Below are 21,459 nucleotides of genomic sequence, written 5' to 3' on the forward strand. Positions count from 1 at the left end.
TCCCTTCAGAGTGGAGCTGCATGATGACTCTTGACACTTTTTGAAAATACTCTGGGCTGATTGCAGGTACTTGATTTTTACATAACCAAAATATTCAGCAGTACAGAGTGGGAATTCTTCAGTGGCTTCAGAGGAAATTACTGCTGTCCTTTTGACTTGAGTATCTCATTATTGATTATTCAATTATTAATATCTTGATCATTATACATCTGTTCATAACAAAACTGTCATTCATCCCGGGATTGAACCCAGTGAACCCCAGGGTACGTAAGCCTGTTATAAGGTTATGTAACATATTATGGTGGCTGCACCAGGCATTACATCACTGGTTAGATTACTGGGGATCAGGTCTGCTCACACACAGCCTCGGCCTCGGCATACACACACATTGCTTCTCGTTAAATAGCTCTATATAATGTGGATAAAAGCTCATATGTCTGTTTAATGAATTCTAATCATTCAGCGAAGAGAATAATAAACAGTGGTATTAATGCTTTGTTTTTGTTTATGCTATTATGTCCTGGTTCAGAATCCAAAATGAGTATCAGGTATGTGCGTTGGAAGGCCTTACCTGTATATTTTGGCGGGCTTTGGATGTGGCATTACTCTAAATTTAATTGGTCAGAGTCATAGGCTGAAGCTAAGCAAAGCACTATTAATATGGATTAACTATACAGCATGGTCTAGTTGCCATGTGGTCAATCAGATATTGTGTATGTGTGAGTGTGAATGTGTGTGTGTATGCGTAGCTTAGCTGGGGCCGAGTACAGGGATGATGTGTGGGGTGATTGTGGTAAGGAGGTGAATTAGATTTAGAATTAGAATTAGTGAGGAGACGTTAAGCGGGATGGGCTTACGGGCTAAGCGCTGCGTGCGAGGTTGTTGGGGGATGTGATCCTTACATAAACACATGAGCGCACACAGAGCAAGATCAATCAATAGATGAATGCCTATCTGTTCTGACTGAGGTGAAGCTATGACAAGACAAAAAGAAAGTGGTGGGAAAAAAAAGACAACTGGCTGAAGACAGCAGACAAGCGAGGCCAGACCCATACGCACACACACATACATATATACAGTACAGATGTTCAGTGTGTGGTGTCTTGTACTCCGTGGGTACACACACGCTTTGTCTGAAATCCAAGCTCTGAAAAGACTGTAGGCCTCTGTTGTCTGGCAAAAGCCTTGGAGTCGTCCGATGTCTTCTTCCCAGACTGAGTGCTCTTTTCTGGAGACGGAGTGAGTATGGCAAAAGGGTTATTAGAAGAAAAGTATGTGTGCCTAAATATACAGTATTGGGCCAGTAATAAACACAAAACTCACGTGCGTGTTACTCAGACTCACACACACTTTGACCTCATGTGGCATCAGTGCAGCTCCCCAGTGAGTTCCTATACAGCCAGACAGATGGTGGTTTTGCGTTACCGTACATCTACAGTACATCCTGATTGCTTTATCTGCTTGTTTGTGTTTGCTCGGACTCCAAGCTGTTCAGAGCTATCCTGTCTGTGAGGGTTACCACCATCACGGTTTGTTGTATTAGCTTGTTGACATTGTTTTTTATTTTGTCCTCCCTGTGGAGTTGTACCACATGAGTTTTATGTATATTCAATTGTTCGGTAAACTGTTCACTCTACGACTGTTACACATTACGACTGATAAACATTAGCCTATACTGTACAGTCATTTATTAATTTATCTGTGTTAAATATTTCTGCTTCATAGTTTTAGGGATGAACCAATATGTTTTTTAGGACCTATACTGATCATTAGTAATTAAGGAAACTGATGATTGATATTTGGAACCAATATGTCAACACAAACCACTCCTATGTTATGAATTCATTAATTTTGGCTAGGTGTTCCTAATAAAATGACAACAGAGTTTATAGTTATAAAGCAGCGTGCTCACTACAGTCAGGGAAAGTTGGCTGCACATTGAATATATTTATTTTTATCAATTACCAGTTAAAGAAAAATCTGGCCAGGACCTACTCAATACCCATCTTTTTTGATTGTCTTATTTTAAATATTTCATAGTTTTACAGTTTTTAACGGCAATTGTGGTGACACCCGTGTTTCGGTGTTAGTGGACCCTAGTGGACCTGTGAACACCCAACATTTTATCTGTGCCTGTGGCTCTTAGGTGCGTCAAAGATCACATCCCAAGTCTCAGAAGGGCATCCTTGCAGGGTCACCCACTGGTGATACAGACCACTGGGTTGACTTGGCGCCTGGCTCCAGTTCCCTCACATGACCTCACCCTTTGCCCCTCAGCACTCTCTCCATCTGCCTTCACCAGGCCACACAATGGACAAAGAGTGCTTCACGAGTGTGTGTGTTCGTGCTCATGTGAAAGTGTGAACATTACCAGGCTACGTGTCACTCTTTCATCTCTTAACTGTATATATATATGCAGTGTAAACTGTATTGTGTTTTGTGTGGTTGTGGCAGCTCAGCCCCTGAGATCTGACACTCAAGTTCAGTCTGTCTCCTCTGCCATTTCCCTGCCAACCCCTCTCCCTTCCTCTCCTCTGATTACCTTTCCTCCTCCCACATGGCCTTTAATCCTCATCCTCCATTAAGTCGGCATAGTGACACTTCAACTCAGTGTACGCACAGCCACCAACATGCATGCATATTGACATTGCACAAAATGAGCGAATATTATTGTCAACCTCGTCAAACTTTGCTTTCAATTGCACATATGATCTCAATTCATGACTGTGATTGGCCATTGCGTGTCACAGTCCTGTATACACACAAATACACGCGCACACACAGAGCCATAAGGATGCTCAAACACACTGTTTGCTCTACTTCCTGCATTGAGCTGTCTGGCTGGCATCATCTCCAGCTACAGTGCCAAAGGGTCAAAGGTGACCACCGCTTGGCAGCACTAGCTCCATGTCCTTCCGCTCTTCTGTGGGTATGCGTTTGTGTGTGTGTGCGCGTGCGTGCATGTGTTGTCAACATGACAGCATGACCTCTTTGATCATGCTGGCTCTCCTGGAGCTTCCTCCCATGTATATATACAGTATAATATACACAGGCTTTATATGCTGCTCTGTTTTCACTGTCCTCCTCTACTTGCCAACAGCTCCTTTCCTCCTCTCCTGCTAGCATCCCTGCTCCTCCTTTTCTTTTGATTCCCTCCCACAGCTCTCTTACTTTCAGCCTCCCACCATCCCTCTGTCCTCTTGGCATGGATTGACAGGATTGAGTCCCTTGGATTGTCCACACTTCCCAGTGAGACACATATTGTGTCAGTGTCCAGCCCACTGAGTGCTGCACCGTTTGTGCACAACTCAGCAGGTAGCAACAGTGTCCAGTATCTACAGTAAATGTACCTGCCTGTGCCACTGTGGAACTCAGTTTACCCCAGAGCTACAGACCTAAGTGTTATGTTTATATGTTTACAGTTAATTAAAATTACACTGTTCTCAATTTTTAAACACTATATGACTTATTGTATAATATACGGAAAAGTGTTGGGGTTTTTTTTCCAACGGAAAATTATTTTTATTACGACTCTTATGCTCTCCCAACAGAGCAGCCATTATTTTCAAATACGTTCAAATGAATGGATTCTCTCTGTACTTTCATCATTGCATTTCTCTGGAGCAAAGAACTTAAGAGTTCCTCCGTAATTGGGTCTCTTGCTTTCCAGTGCAGCACATTCACCCAACTGACTTATTGATGTATTGTTATGTTCATAAAGTGGCACATTTGTTCAGAATTTTCATTGAACTGTTCCCCGGGAGAAAAAGACTTGGCTGCAGGAAGAATGTTTGTTATCACTGTTATCTCAGTGGTGCTTTTGGAGGAGCTGGCAACCTTGCTCAGTATCACTTTGTGGGCGTGTGTGCATGTGTGTGTGAGTGTGTGTGTATTGAGGATGTTTTCTCACTCTTATCAACGTGTCCTTGGCTGTGCAAGTGCACTAGCCTTCTATTAGTGTAATTTACTTTATTTTATGTGTCTTGTAAAGAATTAGAAAGACCATGAGGGATAAAAGTGAGCAAACAGGAAATTGTGACAGGCCAGTGAAATAACAATCTATATACTGTATATTTGTTTAGTCTTGATTCAGTTAGATTTGTCACATCAAAACGCATAAAGAAGAATACAGGAAAAGAGAGTATGACAGTACATGGGAGAGGCTTACCTTAAAGCACCCCTCTGCTGGCCAGACAGGAAGTGTATGTAACAGCCTCAGCACAAAGACCCACAGTGTGTATCTGGGCCAGCAGGAAGAGGGACCGAGGGAGGAGAAATCCAAGTCTCAACACAGGCCATCCCTCGCTCCCCAGCTCTACACCCAGCTCTGTGCAGCACTTTCTCTGCAACATTTCCAAGTTTCTTTTTTGCAAAACAACACTCAAACTACTCCATGTAACGATACTGGATCACTGTACTCCAAGTGTCTCAATCATTGTGCTGCCTTTAATCTTTAAGCTGCTGTACTCTCTCTCAACTGCTGTCTGTGCATCAGTGTTGTACTGGTGCTCGGTTTTGTCATGGCTTATTCTCATACACTGTAGTCCCCAGTGCATCTCCCTAGTCTCCCCCTGTAATTTATTTTCTCTCCGTTTTCTTTTTGCTGAGTTTTTTCCCATTCTTTTATGGCTGTCTCCTTCTGCCATAAATACACATTCTGTCACAGCGCTATGTATATTTTTTTCTTTTTCTTTTCTGAGCGTGTTCTCTTCTCTTGCAAATCCACATTCCGTCAGCTCATATATCTTTGTGTCTCTGCACTTTCTGGTCGGTTTGCACCTCTCCTCTCCAACTGCCTCTTTGTCTACCATGCGCTCAGCTCCTGATGTTGCAGAGTGTAAGGCATTTTGATTTGAAACACTTTCTTTGAACATGATAGTGTGCACACTGTGTTGGTTCTTGCTATCTAAGGGCAAAATGCAGAAGGGATAAGCTCCTACTCACATCTCAATAATATTCACGGCTCCATATTTCACTTTGATTTTATTCACATCACATCTCTCTCCCTTTTCATCTCTTTGTCTCCCTTTCTCTCCGCTCCTGGCCTGCTTCTCTCCACAGTCTAGAGAGTGAAGTCTGAGCTAGCTGAGACGCCTGGCCCAAGGCCTTGTTGCTTTATTTGCATTTCACCATGCTCCCCATGTGCCAGGAAAATGCCACCTGGTGGTGGTAGCCCCCTACTGCAGTGGCCCCTTCAGCATGTGTGCGTCTCTCTGATGTTTATATCTTGCGAACGCTGTGTAGGTAGCAGCAAGGGTAAGGTACCCTCCCCCTTCGCACCCCCCCCCCCCCCCTCCTTCCTCCTCCCTCCCTTGTGTTCCCCCTCTCTTTCCCTTTCCGGCCTTTGTGCAGCTGTATTTATTTGGGCTGGAGCAGGGCAATGCAGAGACACTGGTCCTTAACACGCTTGGGCCCCCGCCCCAGTTGACTCCTTTAAGCTGAGTAGAGATGGAGGTTGACAGGGTAATAATGCTGGTGTCAACACCACTTACAGGACAGTTATATCAGTATCAGCTCGGCAGGGGGACGTTCACACTCTGTTAGGCTGGGTCGTGAACCGTGCTGGGGGCCCCCAGCCTCAGCCACAGACAGACACACACACACACATACACACAGCCACACACTTGCTGTACGTGCAAGCTTCTGCTAATGAAGCACCTTCAATGTTCATCAATGAAAAATGCTGATACTAATATACAGTTTAACACAAATATATGCACCAAAGTTAAACAAATTAATTCAGCATATGTGCTTCTCCTTATATGTTCTTTTTAATAACATCATAGCGTGTAAGTGTTACTGTTTCTGCAAATTATTCCTCATTATTAATCAGGATACGTTCACACATCAGAAGTTAGTGACACTTGTGTGCCTTCTCTTCATACCACATCGTCGAGGAGTATAATTTGTGGAAGTGTGTGTTTCCATGTTTTTGTGTTAGGCTTCTTGTGCCATGATTAAGTAGGATTCTTGCTCCTTGAGCCCTAACTGTCCTTCAGGACACTGAACGGCTGTCCAAAAAAGCAAGTCTTGTCAGCATGACTCCTCTGTATCACAGAATCCCATTTCCACTCGACCGTCCATATTAATTATGAATCAAAGTTGTGTTGGAAGCCTCTTTGACCGCAGTGCATAGTAATGATCATATTGCTACTGTATGCATCAAATGGGGCCCTTAAGGGTTTGTCGTCTCATAAACACTATTATTTCCTCACAAAGTGGTTTGAGTCATTAAAGACAACATATATAACATACAATAGGCTACTACATGCTCCTTTTTGCTCCTAAATGAACAACAGGTTTGCTTACATTTTACTCAGTGTCAAGGATACACTTCAGTTCATACAATTTTCCCTCTTTGACCCAATCCCAATTATTTTTTACCATGGCATTCCTCTCTGCCAGAACAACAACAACAAAAAAAGCCCATCCTAGTGTTGTTTTATTCTTTCATCTGCATCCATTTTACTGATAGTGTATGTAACACAGAACAAGCTGACAAGCACCCAATACTGCCAATGTTAACACAATGCTTTGTTTCAGTTGCCTTGCCCCTCAATGAAACAAGCCATGACACGTGTGTGGATACTGAGTTCATGACTCATTTTCAGCTCAGTACAGTAAAGTGGTTGATGAATGAGTATGTTGGCAAAAAAAATATTTAAGCCTTGACAAACTGGCTTTTTGGGGCACATTGTTAAAGAAACACAGATTATAAGTAAACAGATCTGATGGTGGGAGTTCTGTTTCAAACCTTTTCTCTAGATTTAACATTATATCTTAAAAGTGTTGATGTCATGGGGACAGATGGCCTGAAGCAGAAAAACCCAAACCAGGCCTAAGTCATGCACACACATAACAGTAGATTTATACATCCTGTACTTAAGTTAATTCCCCTCATGGGAAGTCATTTTACATCCCTGTGAGTAAGCATTTGGCTTACTTTAAATGCCACAAGTGAACGGGTTCCACCTTGATAGATAGAATATATCCATTCACTCTAAACCCTTTGAACAAAAATCTGATTTGCTTTTATTTGCTAGTTTTATTGCATACAGTAATGAAGGACTCTAAATTGGCCTAATTGCCATACCTTGGGTTTTAATGCTCTCATCTTGGAATTTTCCAAAATTAATTTTTATACGCCACTGGGTTGCCTAATTTAATATAATCTACCCCGTTTTGGGGATACTACCTCTGAGCCTACAGCCTAATATTTAGCAGAGCTTATATTGTAGCAGCTTGGGAATACCCTGGTGACTTTACAAAGCCAATATCTTTGGATAAGGCTCTGGGACCCATTTTTGGAGGCCCATAGAACCCACTGTTAGGTCCCAACCCTGAGATGGAGAAATATTACAGAATAGTGTGTAGCTGTGTCACACAGGTCCACAGTAATCTGCACTGATGGAGCCAAGAGGTGATGGTGGGGTGAGGATAAGAGGATGAATGGGGAGAGGGAGGGACAACGGGAAGGAGTGAAGGGGATAAAGGAGGGGGGTATGTATGGGCATTCAGCCAGTCACACACATACATACACACACACCCCCCCAAGCCTCCACTCAGCACCCCACCCTCTCACTATCACCCACTCCACTCAATCCCTGCGAGTTCATGCTCAGACCCAGACCTCCACGACCCCCTCCCTTTCCCTCTCCCACTTTCTTTTGCTTCCCTTCCTATCCTCTATGCTCCCAACCTTGTAATCCCCCTCTCCCTCCTCTCTCTGCTCCTCCCTCCATCCTTCCCCCTTGCTCCTCTGTTCTCCTCCTCCTCCCCCTCCTCCCTTCCATCTCTCTCTCTTTCTTTCCATCCCTCCCCTCGTCTCTCAGCATCCCTCTCTCCTGGGTCTTCATGCCGTGGTGTGGTGCTGTTGGCAGAGTGTAGGCGCAGGCGGCACACAGACGGGAGCACAGATGGGCAGCAAGCTGCGCAGGGCAGCCAGGCACACCTGCTCCACACACACACACACACACACACACACACACACACACACACACACACACACACACACACACACACACACACACACACACAGAGCCCTACTCTGCCACCTCGCCACACAGCCTGCCTGCCTGGCACAGTGGCACAGTGATACAGGGACACAAACACAAATACACACTGACACACATGCATGCATACATACATACATACATTCATACATCCATACGTACATATACATGTTTTTGCATACAGATTTGTACATATATCCATGCAAACCCCCGTGTGTTTTTGATGCACACATACCAAATTAAATCATCACTTTTTGGGGGGTTCTGTTCATGTTATTATTCCCTCATGAGGCTGTCAGATTTCAAGTTTCATTTCTAAGTAACTTACAAGTTTTTGTTTTTAAAAAGTAAACATTTGAAAAGGTCACATTCACACTTCTACACATGGATCTTGTTAAGGCTTTTATGACAAAAGCATTACTGCACACATACACTTCCACATACACTAAACAGTAGCAAAGATAAAGACTTCTTAACACTGAAATAGAAATATACCCTCATATGACACAGACTTAAATTATTTAAAAAAATAAAACAGAAAAAGATACATAAATAAAAAGGAAATAAATAATAAAATAACGTCCAATAAAAGAGCTGAGTGAACATCTGTGTGGGATAGCCGGGGGGATTAGGAGGGTTTGGAACATTTTAAGCGCATTAAGGATTAAAAAAAGGTCAGAATGTTTAGCAACATACCGATAAACCTCTTAAGCGAAACCCAATTGGGAGGCTGTACCGCGTTATCCTGTGTTTTGGGGAGGAGAAGAGAGGAGAGGGGGAAGAGGAGAAGGAGGGGGAGAGTGGAGTTGACATTTGTTCCAACAAGGAGGGGAATCTGTGTGTGAACCAACCGTCTGTGCACATACATGAAGTTACACACGCGCATGCATGCACATATGGAAAAACACTGGTTTGATGTGGCTACAGAGCACATCAGTTCACTTGTTGGTTTGTAGTATATTAGGTGTGTGAACATCAGCACTGCACAGATCCATAAATGGCCGGTACTGTTTGTGAATCTGTCAAACAGTGATGTGCCACTGCAGAGCCCACTTGTCACCTCTCTCAGTTTTGACCTTGACTTTTTATCCCATTATCATAATCACCAGCTCTCACATTGGAGAAATGCAATTTGTCCATTAGCAGCTTTGTCTGTCACTGCAGAGTGCACAGTGCGTTTAGGTCATGTTTGAATGTGTTTTTATCTGGGTATTTCTCAGCGTAGCTTTATTTTCCTGCACTAGTTGTCTGCTGGCCACAAAGAGTGACCGACTGACCCCTTTCACCAGCCGGCCAATGCGGAACTCGACAGGTCACTGAGTCATAATCTCATCCACAACCGATGGATGGTGGGATTGCTTAGTCAGACAGGGCTGTTTTTCTCTGACCCATGGGATCAACAGAGCAACAGATAATCACAGGGCTAATAGACGAGTCATGAAAAGAATCAATTGAAGGAGATGAGGTGGAGCTTTAATGGAACACCAAAAGAGGTGCCTATAGAGGGACCAGATGAGAATATCGCATAATGCAGTACAGATGGAGCCAATGCAGAGCACAGCCACAGAGATATGTGCTGGATGTCAGGGAGATGGTAAGAGTTAAGCCACACAGTGATAGATTGAAGGATTGTGAGAGGGAGGGGGCGACCACAGTGGGGGGTACAGCACTGTATGTCAAGGCTAAGATTGGGGTTATGTTGATTGTGGTGGGGTTGTGAGAGTTGCCTTGGAGCCTTTAGGGTAATTCTGCAATCAGCAGCCAACGATGGCAGCCGTCATTAAGCTGTAGTCACAAAGAGCAAAGCCTTGATTTCTTAAGTTATCAAGCTCAAAGGACTAAACGTGTACATTTAGCTGTCTTTGTTGTGACATGTCAAATTTAGGTCCAATATTAGCACAGGTTTGGTTTGCCAACCGCCACAAAAATTATTCCAATCTTTTCATCTTGCTGGAGCTGGAACTCTTGTCACCAGCCATTCGTTTACTTTGGCTCTACAATAGAGGAAAAGATATTCATGCAAAAGCATGAATTTTCCAATGCTTTTTCTCTCGCCGCATTTGTTAGAAATGGGCTTCTACACATTTACACACTTAGTTACTCATTTTGACCCCTGCGTTCTTTCCCTCACCTGGAGAGTGAGGAAAGGAAAGCCCATTTTCTGCTAGTGACTGTGACTCATACTGCCAAACTTGATTTAGATTTAACCTCAGTGTTGCGGCCCATAGTCCCAACTGTTACGAGACTGACTGATTCATGCCCACAACCAAATAAAGTTAATCTATTGTCTTATCAAACCGCTATTACCATCACATGGTCACAATGGTCATTCAGTTTGACTCACAACAATTGTCAAACAGTTGGATATCAAAAAAGTATATGAGCATAAATAAATAAGCATAGTCCTAACAGTCACAAGTGTGTCTTATGTCTACATCATTACGGTGTATGCTCTGTCTGTAGTTTGTTTTAATTCACTGCTTTGTGGGGGCTGCAGTATAGGCTAAAAGGTATGAGGTTAGAGATGAGGTTGCTGGCGGTGGTGGGGAGGGGGGCTGCAGGACTATGATTGGGGTTGCTGAAGGGAGGGCTTTGGGGGGCTGCGGTGGGAAGATAAGGGGGCTGGATGTGTGGTTAGGAGGCTGTGTGTGGAGGGGGGGGCAGGGGGGCTGCTGTTGTAGGCTGCAGCTGGCAGAGCGGCGATAATCATGAACCAGACCTCTTCTGTCTTACCTCCTCTCCCCCTGTATCCCTCACTTCTCTACCGAGCTATATGATGCACTGTTGAACTCAACAGTGGCACAGATTTCCAGTTAAAGATGTTGTGTGTGTTGTAAGCACATAAAACTACAGCCAGAGCTGTTGCAAGCTTCAGCATCTTGCCAGGATGTCTCATTGTACAGTCTCCATAACAGCTCTTTATGGACTCTTCTTAATCTGTCAGGGTTGCATGATTGGACACATGTTTTTGTCATTGGAGATTTCTGTAGTTTATTTTGATAATGTAAAACTATTCCTTCTTGGGAATTCAACCTGGTAAATAGTTACTCCATACACTATTTTCTTATAGGACATGGCTATTAGAGTTTGCTCATTCTTGTTGTGTTGATTTCCATCTTTCTACAAAACAGGACAATGACTAAATGGTAATTAGTCCATCTTTGGTGATTGCTGTCTAATCAGTTGGTGCTAAAAAGCAGCATGCACACACTTGTGCAATATTTCTCCAGTTGATGGACTGACAGTGTGCAGTTGGAATAATAATGTAACATATTGCTTGAAACCATTTTCTATAGATAGCACGGAGCATACAGTATGATCTATAATCTGATCAATAATCTTAATCTAAATCTTGAATTAGAAAAGAAAAAACTCATTGTATCTACTGTTGACCAATCACATGTATCGCTCTTGTCTATATATACCATGAGAGCTGTTGTGGTTTGGCCACTTGGCCTTAGGCTGATGTTGAGGACAGCTATCAGTGTCTCTCCTGCGGCACATATCTCCCTGACAGTCTCTTATCTATCATGAGCCTCAGCTTTCACTTGTGGTCTTTAACACCTCTGCAACAGCAGAAGACGCTGGGGTCATGACAGGTCAACAAGAAACGGCAAGGGCAGGGTTTCCGAGAGCAGGATTTTCCAAAATATGATACGACCACATTGAAAAATTGTTCTCTGTTTGCACTTATACAGAGCAGGTTTCAGATGGTAAGTATTATAAAGAAAGGTTTCCAAATAAAGATATCATGAGTATCAGTGAGACAGGATCTCCACAATGTCAACTAAACAAAAGATCCTGGATCTGACCCCTCTAACCTGCAGATACCAGGAAAATAAAAATTGTAACTTTATTCTCATGAAAACTAAACTGATCAACAAGTGCTGCAGAGTTGTCTTACCTTAGTATGGGTGTGTGTGTGTGTAATACTACACATATTTAGATTAAAGTAATATGTAATTAGATTAAAAAACGATCGACATTTGATAATTGCAGAACACAGAGGGGGTCTTGAAACATAGTAAATGTACAATTTCTTTATCCTCATCATACTCCCTATAAAGGAAGATAACAAGAAAATGTAGGTTTTATCTACTTTAGAATATAGTCAAACTTCCATCTGTTATTCTCTCTTGATGTCTATTGAAGCTTCGTGGCAGCAAACCGTGCCCTACCACTTCCATATAACACCATGAGATATCTCTCAAGCATACTGCACATACAGTAAGGTGGCTGTGTGTCCAACCGGTGCACGTATGGTGTGAGAAATCGAGTATTTACAATATTGTAGAGCCCTGTGGTGAAATACTACATGACAGTAAAAAGTCCATTGAAGTCAGGTTGTTTTCTCAACAGCTTTCATTGGCCATCATATATGTTTACTCTGAGTGTGTACCTCAGTGTTTGTCCACGTATGAGTGTGTGTGTGTGTGTGTGTGTGTGTGTCTGGGTGCGTGCGTGACGGGGGCGCAGCCTCGTATGTTTGGAGTGAGTGCCGTCAGTTAGCTGGAATGTGGCGCTACCGCCAATGCTAAGATGGCTGCCAAGCTCTAAGATGGCTGCCAGGATTACACCCAGCCAGTGAGAGACAGAGGAGTGCGAGAGATTGTGCTTGTGAAGGGAGAGGAAAAAGAAGCTCTCTTTCATTTCTGTTCTCTTTTCTTTCTTTCATTCTCACTCTCGTCTGTCTCGCCCCTCTCTCTGTGGATAAGCAGTGCTTCGTAGGCAGCGAGACAGGTCTGTTATTGTTTCTGCTCAGTAATCTGTGGCTTAGTGTGGCTGCAAGGCAAGTGCTGCTGGCAGGAGTGTGTGTGCTCTGTTATCACCTACAGCCTGCAGATAAACACCTCCTTTAGCTAGCTCGCTAGCTAGCTATGGCCTAGGTATAGGCCTGAGTGGATGGCCAATAGCATTAGCCCCCACACCACACTGGTCCTGGAAATGGAGCTCAGTCTCATTCACCAACTCATACATGTGGTCACAAAGATAGAGGAAGTAGCCTACATGCAGCTGCCGAGCATGTGTTATATATTCAGAAACATATATCCGTAGACACATCTGACATCTTTTTTCACGGCCCCGACAAGAATGCACCCTCTTCAGACCAACTCTTCTAAGGACTCATGTTACAAAACCTCAACTTTGCAACCTCCTCTAGCTCTCTCTTGCCTGTAGCTCCTCCAGGTCTAATTGTGACCCTTTGTTGCCAAGACTTGGCATGTTTGTATCTGCTCTTGTAAGTGAGGGCCCCAGTGCTTTTCGCAGGCCAGTCATAACAGGTGTGTGTTTGTGTAAATGTGCATGTTCACATGTATTTGTGTTGCTGTGCTTTTCATTTGATCCCACAAGGAAGCGTTTTTTGCCTCAACTTTACGCCGCTTGAAATTCCTCCGATCTGGCAGACTGGCAGGGTCGGCCTTGTCACAGGGTCACTGCCTGTGTTTATGCATTCATGTGTTCAGGATTACATGTATTAAAGTACGACACAAAAAATTAAAGAAACAGATTGAGAGAGAGAGTGCATACCGGTAGTTGTGTGGGTGTGTGTTCATATTTGTGTGTGTGTGTGTGTATGTGTAAGGTGCTCTGTTTACGCAGACTAAATCCCTACCAGCAAGAAGGTATTAAATAGGATTAGAGCGAGGAATATGATTGCGTGGTTAGATACTAAATGGCATAGCAGCACACTGTAAATCATTGCACCTTAAGTCAGGAGGGAGAGAGGGAGACGGGAGACAACATTGTTAGATACAAGACTGTCACAAAAAAATGTGTGAATTCACACACACACACACACACACACACACACACGATGTATACCGTACCCCAGCACATACGGCAAGTCCTTTTTATTCCCTCTCACACCTCAAATATCACAGTCTTGGCAGCATTGATACATAGCTATGATTCATCAAGACATTGTACACTCACCAGTATGTTTTTCATTACTTTTTTAGCATACAAACCAACCAGATTCTAACCACTTGTCTTTCTCTACTTCCCCTGCCCGTCTTTGTTTCTGTGCAGAATCCGGACAATCAGACAGCTCCAGCCAACAAGGGGACACAGACATTAAACCACCGCCCAATGGTAGGTACACACACTCACACAAACACACGTCCATGTCCAAACACTGTCAAATCAGCATACCAGAATTGATTCCATCATGCTTATCAGTCTTAACATATTCCAATTATGGATCCAATTAGCCAACACATTCACACAGATGTTGATCCACAAACATAGTTGCAGATGGTTGCCCTCTCTAAGGGTTGTGATTTGCAGGGTGTCTTCCAAATTTTTGGGGGTTTTGGTTTCATGATTTCATGAATTTCTGATGTAGTGTTGTTTTTTTCTTCCTCTCAGTCTTTTGTGTGTCTGTTAATCATAATCACATCCTTTCTGTCCAGGGCACCTGAGTTTCCAGGACTGCTTCGTCACCTCAGGGGTGTGGAACGTGGCAGAGCTGGTCAGAGTGTCACAGAGTAAGTAGTTATAAACACAACGCATTCAGGCCTAGTAACAAAGACAAGAAACAGTGTAAATGAATAGTATATCAAGAGTGTCTTTGGTGGTTTATTTGTTTCCTGATGGGGACAAACTGCAACAGGACAGCTAGATCAAAGAGCCCATTGCATGTCTTTTGAGTATATTTACTACTAAGACACAATGTATTTCCATGACATATGTTTAACCCATGAAATCTGTGGAATATTTATAAACTAATTTTCTCTCCCCGTTCTTTTATTTTTCTCAATGTTAGCTCCTGTAGCCACAGCGTCGGGTCCTAACTTCTCACTGGCCGACCTGGACAGCAGTCCCAGCTACTACAACATCAACCAGGTGGCTCTGGGGCGACGCTCGCTCACCTCCCCTCCTTCTACCAGGTACACAGTCTGAGCTGCAAGTCCACACAAACAACAGTCACAGGTGTATGGAGGCGTATATTGCTCCAGAAACACCAATGATCATTATACAAGTCCAGCTGTTTGCCATCAGTCGAGGCTCTTGTGGGAGAAGCCACCGTGTGCCTTTAGCATTTTTACCTTGGCATGTGATTTGCTGTGATGCCCAAGGCAGACTGGAGGGAAGTGTGAAGTCACAGTAATATGTGCCAGCAGTATATCGCTTCTTATCACAAGGATGACTTTACTGGCAAGTTTAAGTATTTCATTGAGGTTTCTTACTGCGAATGACGTTCAGTACCATAGCCCATTCCACATCTTGGAATCCGTCCTGAACCTCTTTACTGTATATATATGTGTGTCTCTCTCTGTTAGCTGGTCTCCTCTTTATGTGATGTGTGATTGCTCTTTCTGCTTTTTCCCTCTCTTTGTGTGTTTCTTAACTTGTGTCTTTCTCTCCTCTTACCTCTGTCATCCGCTGTCACTGTAGGTCTGAGGTGGAGTTGTACGCAAATCTTCCGCGGAGGTAGTTATAAAAACACCTACAATGCCACAAACTTAGGAGACACATGCACAGACAAGGACACAGCCACACACACACACATAGAGAGAGTCTTATTGTGTGTCTGTCTCTGCTTTCTAACTTTTCTTTCTTTTTCCTCCTTTTTCATTCGTAGTTTTGACGTTTCTTGTTTTTCCTGTCTGTGCTGCTTTTTGTGATAGTATTGTTGTTTCCACTAAGATGCAAAACCTGAAGCCTCTTAAAAAGATTCAGTGCTTGTTTATATTATCATTTTTAAGTTATCAGCTTTGCAAGGTATTTTATCCCGTTTATCCCTATTTTATCCTACATTTCCTGCCAATATAAAAAAAATCATACCCCCTCCTTCTCTCTGTCTGCCTCCCAACTCTCCTCAACCCTTCAAACATCCTCCTCATGTCCTCAGCTCCACCAAGAGGAAGTCATTAGATGACAGTGAGCTGGAGAGCCCCACAGATGATGTTTTCTACCCTGGACGCTCGCCTGCTGCCAGCTCCTCCCAGTCCAGTGCGTGGCCCAACGACATGGATGCAGGTACCTCTCCATCCCCCACACCCTTCACCCACTAAGAGAGCATCATGAAAACTTTTGACACTCCGGCCTGACCTCCACTTCACCACCACCAAAAACCAAACCAGTGCCTCCAAGATTCAAGATTCTTTATTTGTCACATGCAAAGTTAAAGTGTACACTTACAACAAGCAGTGAAATGAAGTCCTGACTACACCCCCCAGACTGTGCTGTCCCTCATATAAAAACATTTTAAAAGAAATTGTAAATATAAATAACATTCGATAATATAACAACAGCAGCAGCAAGTAGGCATTTCAGTATAAAAACATCCAAGTTTAAAAAGCAGCTCAAGTGCAAACCAAAGGGTATAACACCTGCCACCTGCCTCTGTCTCTGCTCCAAATCCACCCTACCTCAATCACTTAGAGTGCCCTCACTCTGGTGATAGACACATCCTTGAGCACTCGTTTGACCCCCCCCCCCCACACACACTCACTCACAAGCCACACTTGCCTCAATCTGACCATTGTGCAACTTAGGAAAACAGCAGCACCCAACATATATCAGCGCAAACAAAATTATAGGTTTTCAAGAAAAAACAAACATTTACAGTGCTTAATGTATCTGATATTGAAAGCTTTAACCATGACGGCCATTATGTTCTGGTCACAGTGTCAAGTAGTGTAAAGAAAGGCACTTGACTTCTTTTATACCCTGTAATTCCCTGCCACATATTTTAGCATTATGCAAAGTTACAAAATACAAATGTTAAGATCACACGATTTTCCCAAATTTGTCTCAGTCTATGACAAAGACTTAAGAGCACCTGCCAAAATAAAGGAGACTTAGACAGATTATCCAGGTTTAGGTCTAGTCAACCAAAATATAATCAGCAATAAAAATACACTCATCACTCTCACTTTACATTGAGGCTATTTTACAGTAATTGTAATAGTCTCTTCTTTTGTTGTTCAGTAAATGGCTTTAAGACCATCAACATGATTTAAATGACAGTCTGAGCCATTTTTGGTCAGAATGTTTTGAACATCATCACTATAACCCCAGAAAATTGAATTCATCATGGATAAATGGTGTTAAATGCCATCCACCAAATAGCTTTAGACACTGGCAATATAAATGCCAAGATGCATCAAGGGTGAAATAACAGCTTAAAGCTGCCTGTATTAAGGCTTTATGTCGGTGCTTCCATTGTTTTGGCAGTACTACTACCTCTGTAATTCAGCTTTTGGACATTACCCTCTTTATTCTACCTCATGCCTTCAAGAACCAAGCAATTCCAAGAAGAAAACCCCTCTTGTTTCCTTCACTTGAATCCTCACTCCCAAATCTCAAGGCTTCGTATTTCCTCATCCTCACCTTGAAGCCATAATCACACGTACAGTTTACCAGATGCTGTGTCAGTTACAGTATCAGCCATTCACCTCCTTCATACACAAATGTTCACTCTTACCTCTCTCCCTACCCCTCTCTCTCTCTCTCTCTCTCTCTCTCTCTCTCTCAGCCTCTATGTCTCTCTGTCTCTTCTCACTCTTCCCCTATCTCATTGTTAACAATACCCTTCTCCACTTTCAGTGCAGCACCATTTGGCGAGTGTGCAGGAGAGGAAGATAAAACATGAAAACGATGGCGTGCAGTTTCCTTACCATGGTTAGAACAACATTGATTACACTCATATATATTTGCTATTTATCAGCCTATTATGTAGCACAGTCATTCCTGTGTATGTGTGTGTATATACTGTATATGCATATGATATATATACGTATATATATATATACACACACACATAGTATATCATGTATACTGTATGCATGTTTGTATTTAAATTGTATGAATGTCTGTGGTTAGGACAAACGGGATAAACAAAAATTGGACTGTGCTTGTGTATTAACTTCAGTAATGTTTAGTTGTCATCAGATTGATGTGATTGCTGTTGATCAAAGTTTTATTTATTGTGACGTATTGTCGTCGGATTGTCAAGGATTATTCATTTCAGGCTTTGCTCTCTCTGTGACACATGAGGCTTCAAGTAGCTCACCTAAGGTCGCTGGCTTTATCTCACTGAAGTCAGTCCTCCCAGCGGCACTTAAACCGACAGATGTCACACATGCACATATACAGTACATATTCAGACACCACCCCATACACACACACTCGATGACTCACAAACCTCTAGCCCCCCTCATATGCAGAAGTTCACACATTGAAACACACATGCTTATCATGCTCCCCACCCCTGCAGGTGTTCAGGTGCCTGCCTTGCTGCCTTCCCTCTGTCGCTCCATCCCTCCCTTGCTTCAAATCCCTCATTAAGACGCTTACCGTCTGTGGATCAGAGGTGTAAAACCCTTCCTCCTGCTCCCTAGCTCTCCCTTCAACCCTCCATCCCTGTCTCCCTTCTGTCTAATTGAAAACGTGTACTGCAGGAAGGACCCTGGGGAGGCAGAAAACATGTCAGAGGAGAGAAGGAGGAGAGAGAGGCAGAGAGCGGCCAAGTGGATGGGAGGTGAGAGAGGGAAGAGAGCAGAGAAGAAGACTTAAATGGTGATGGCTAATGAGAGAGAAGGGTTGTCAGGATGTGAACTAAAAGAGCCAAGAGCCCTGGTTAGGTTTTGCCCCAGTCAACTCTCACTCGAGCCTCAGCGGCTGCTCTCCTGCTCCTGCTCCTCTTAGCTGTAAATGTAATTAAGAGGCTGCTCATCAGAGCCACAACAGAGGCTGCTGCACGCCTTAGCGCACCAGAGCCTCACCTCCCATCTCTTTCCCCGTCTCTCCCTGACTCTCGCTCGCTCTCTCTTTCTCTCTGTCTATGTGTACACCCCCTTACTCTCCAAAGTGCAGCACATAGCCTTGTACACCTCTTAATGAGTTTGGCAAATAGAGGTGTAGAATAGCATGCAAATCTGGTCCCTTTACCAATTAATTTACAGACTCTTTTCACTTTACAAGTGAAAAATTAGGAAGCCAAAATGTTTTGTAATTATCAGACTTTTTTTTTTTTTTTTTTGTATGTGTGTGGGTTTCGCACCACTTTTAAACAGTAGCCAGCACAAAATGTATTTCACACTTGAGAAGCCAAAGCAAAAAAGAAAAAAAGAGAGACTGATAGCTATGGGAGAGTAAGGATGGAGCAATTAGAGAATGTGCGATTTTGGTACGGTGTGTATCCGATTTTCCAAAGGATCCCACCTGCCACAGGCAAAGCTCATCTGGGAATCCTGTCCAGGTTGGGGGTATGTAAACAAGCGAACACACACACTCTCACAAACAAACCGAGGGGTGTCTAAAACAACAGAAAACACACACACACACACACAGGTGTGCCTCACCGTCTGTCCACAGCACCATTGTCTTCCCCGACTTCTTCTACAACCAAAAGAATACAAACACACGTATATGAAGATACAAACATACATATAAATCACACAAACATAGTTACATTCAAATACACACATGGTAGATTTCTGTACACATACATCACACAGTCCACACAGACCCACACACATACACGCACGCACGCACAGCTGAAGCATGGTCCCAGATGGTGTTTCCGTGTGTGTGTAGCCTTGGGATCCGCGAGGATGCTGGAGACATCTGCTCCACAGGGGCTAGAGGAGGGGTGGGGGAGGTTAGTGGAGGCAAACGAAACAACCATGATTTCATATTAGTTCCAAATGATTGTGAAATTTTCCTGAGACACCAGAGACTTGTGGTGGTGGGGGGCTTTCTTGGTGCTTTCAGTTAAATGTTACAGGCCCTCAGAGGGGACGACTGGACTCACATATGTGCTTTAAATCACTGGAGAGAGGAGAATCCCCTGATTTCGCTTCACTTGTTTAAACCACTGTCTCCTGTCTTTTCAGAGTGTGTGTGTGTGTGTGTGTGTGTGTGTGTGTGTGTGTGTGTGTGTGTGTCTGCGTCTGCGTCTGTGTGTGTCTGCGTCTGTGTGTGTCTGCGTCTGTGTGTGCTTCAGAGGCGCATCTGGTGGCAGGCCTGTTAGTGCAAAGAGACAGAAGGGTCATCATGGGAGCGCTTGATTGGTTGCCAGTGAAATGCTCAGTCTTGCCAGGAGAGGAAACAGTGCAGTTGTGGCACACACACACACACACACACACACATGCACACAAATCAGATCAGACCACTGCACAGTCTGAAATACTGTCTTTCACATTACCTCCGTGACAGTGCTAGAACTTCCTGTGTATATGGATGTCAGTCTTCATATGAGCTGCTCTGTGTTTCCTGGCTCATATTTTTTTTATACTGGAGTATTATGTGATAATTCCAAAATAAAAGCACACAACTACCTCTCTGAAACCATAAACTCTTTAATCTACAAAGTTCTGATTTCTTCCAAATCTCAGTCTTTCCCAGCTCTCTCCTCCAGGTGCCTTTCCCTGTCTAAGTCTCTGCAGACTGCTTTTTATTTCCAGCTAGCTCCCACCAGTGTGACAGTGTCATAGCAATCACTGCTAACTACTGGTGTCAGAAGTGGGATCAGGGCTGTCTTCATGCTTGGAATTTGTCTGACAGTACAATACGCCCCCAGACTCCCACCATAGTGGGGGGAGAAAAAAAAAGAAATATATGTCTGCTAAAGACATAAATGGTTCACACATTCACTCCCACCTGCTTGAGACTTAACTCTTTCACACAGGGAGGGAAGGTTTTACACGCCCCCACACTCCCATAGACTTTCACACATCTCCAGCTGGAGAACTGAGGAGGAATCGTATTTAATGCTCTTTTTTTTGATGCAGAGGGGCCACAGAAATAGACTACAAAACAACAGTCTAAAAAAAAGTTTAAAATGAGAATATTATCACATCACTCACCTACTAGGGAGATTAGAGGAAAACTTAGTGAGGGAGAATTTTGTCTCGTTTCATCAGTTAAATGTGGCGGTGTGGTAAGGGTCTTTGTTTTTTGTGACTGAACATGTGCTTTTGCTTTCGAGTGTGTTCAGACATGGAGCGTGTAAGTGTGTGTGTGAGCGAGAGATAATAACCATATTTAACATCTTATGACATTCCAATTTCATACATGTCGTCAGAGCAACGCATTGAAAAACAAGACACTGCTGCATTTTTCACAGGTTCTGCTTTGCTCTCTCGCTCCCTTGCATATTTTCATGTCTCCCACGTTCTTCTCGCCTCTCCCATTCTCTCTCCCTCTCTCCCTCTGTCTCCTCTCTCTGTCCGTCTGCTTGTCTTTCGCACTCAACAGCTGCCGTGTCCATACTGTACAGTGTGTGCTATTTCTGAATGAAGCCTTCTTCTCGTGCAGCCAGCCTGTGAGCTTCGCTGAAGCCAGACCACAACTAGCTGACTGTGGCTGTATGGTGGCCATGCTCACACACAGAGAAAGCCCCGAGTTGGCACCTGAGAGAAGAGAGAGAGGGAGGGAGTGGTGGAGGGAGAAACAGAGAGAAGGAGATGAGACAGAAAAACATACAGTGGCACAG

General features: G+C 43.6%; 1 protein-coding gene across 9 annotated transcripts in view; it reads left to right on the top strand.

Annotated features, from left to right (window-relative positions):
- The window catches only part of nfixa (nuclear factor I/Xa), a gene marked incomplete at its 3' end in the record, with an annotated part of 112,498 nt that overhangs the window by 74,631 nt on the left and 16,408 nt on the right, over positions 1 to 21,459 (top strand). For 5 of the 9 annotated variants that reach the window (XM_083973490.1, XM_083973486.1, XM_083973491.1 and 2 more), the window contains 6 exons: positions 14,043 to 14,105; positions 14,426 to 14,500; positions 14,779 to 14,902; positions 15,411 to 15,446; positions 15,868 to 15,995; positions 17,568 to 17,642. In XM_083973490.1, coding sequence (XP_083829616.1) covers positions 14,043 to 14,105; positions 14,426 to 14,500; positions 14,779 to 14,902; positions 15,411 to 15,446; positions 15,868 to 15,995; positions 17,568 to 17,642 — 501 coding nt within the window. Of the gene's footprint in view, positions 1 to 14,042; positions 14,106 to 14,425; positions 14,501 to 14,778; positions 14,903 to 15,410; positions 15,447 to 15,867; positions 15,996 to 17,567; positions 17,648 to 21,459 lie in introns of those variants that run through there. The other 4 variants (XM_083973493.1, XM_083973487.1, XM_083973492.1 and 1 more) reach the window with 2 other exon arrangements.

Source organism: Trachurus trachurus, assembly GCF_905171665.1.
Source record: "Trachurus trachurus genome assembly, chromosome: 1".
Lineage (NCBI taxonomy): Eukaryota > Metazoa > Chordata > Actinopteri > Carangiformes > Carangidae > Trachurus > Trachurus trachurus.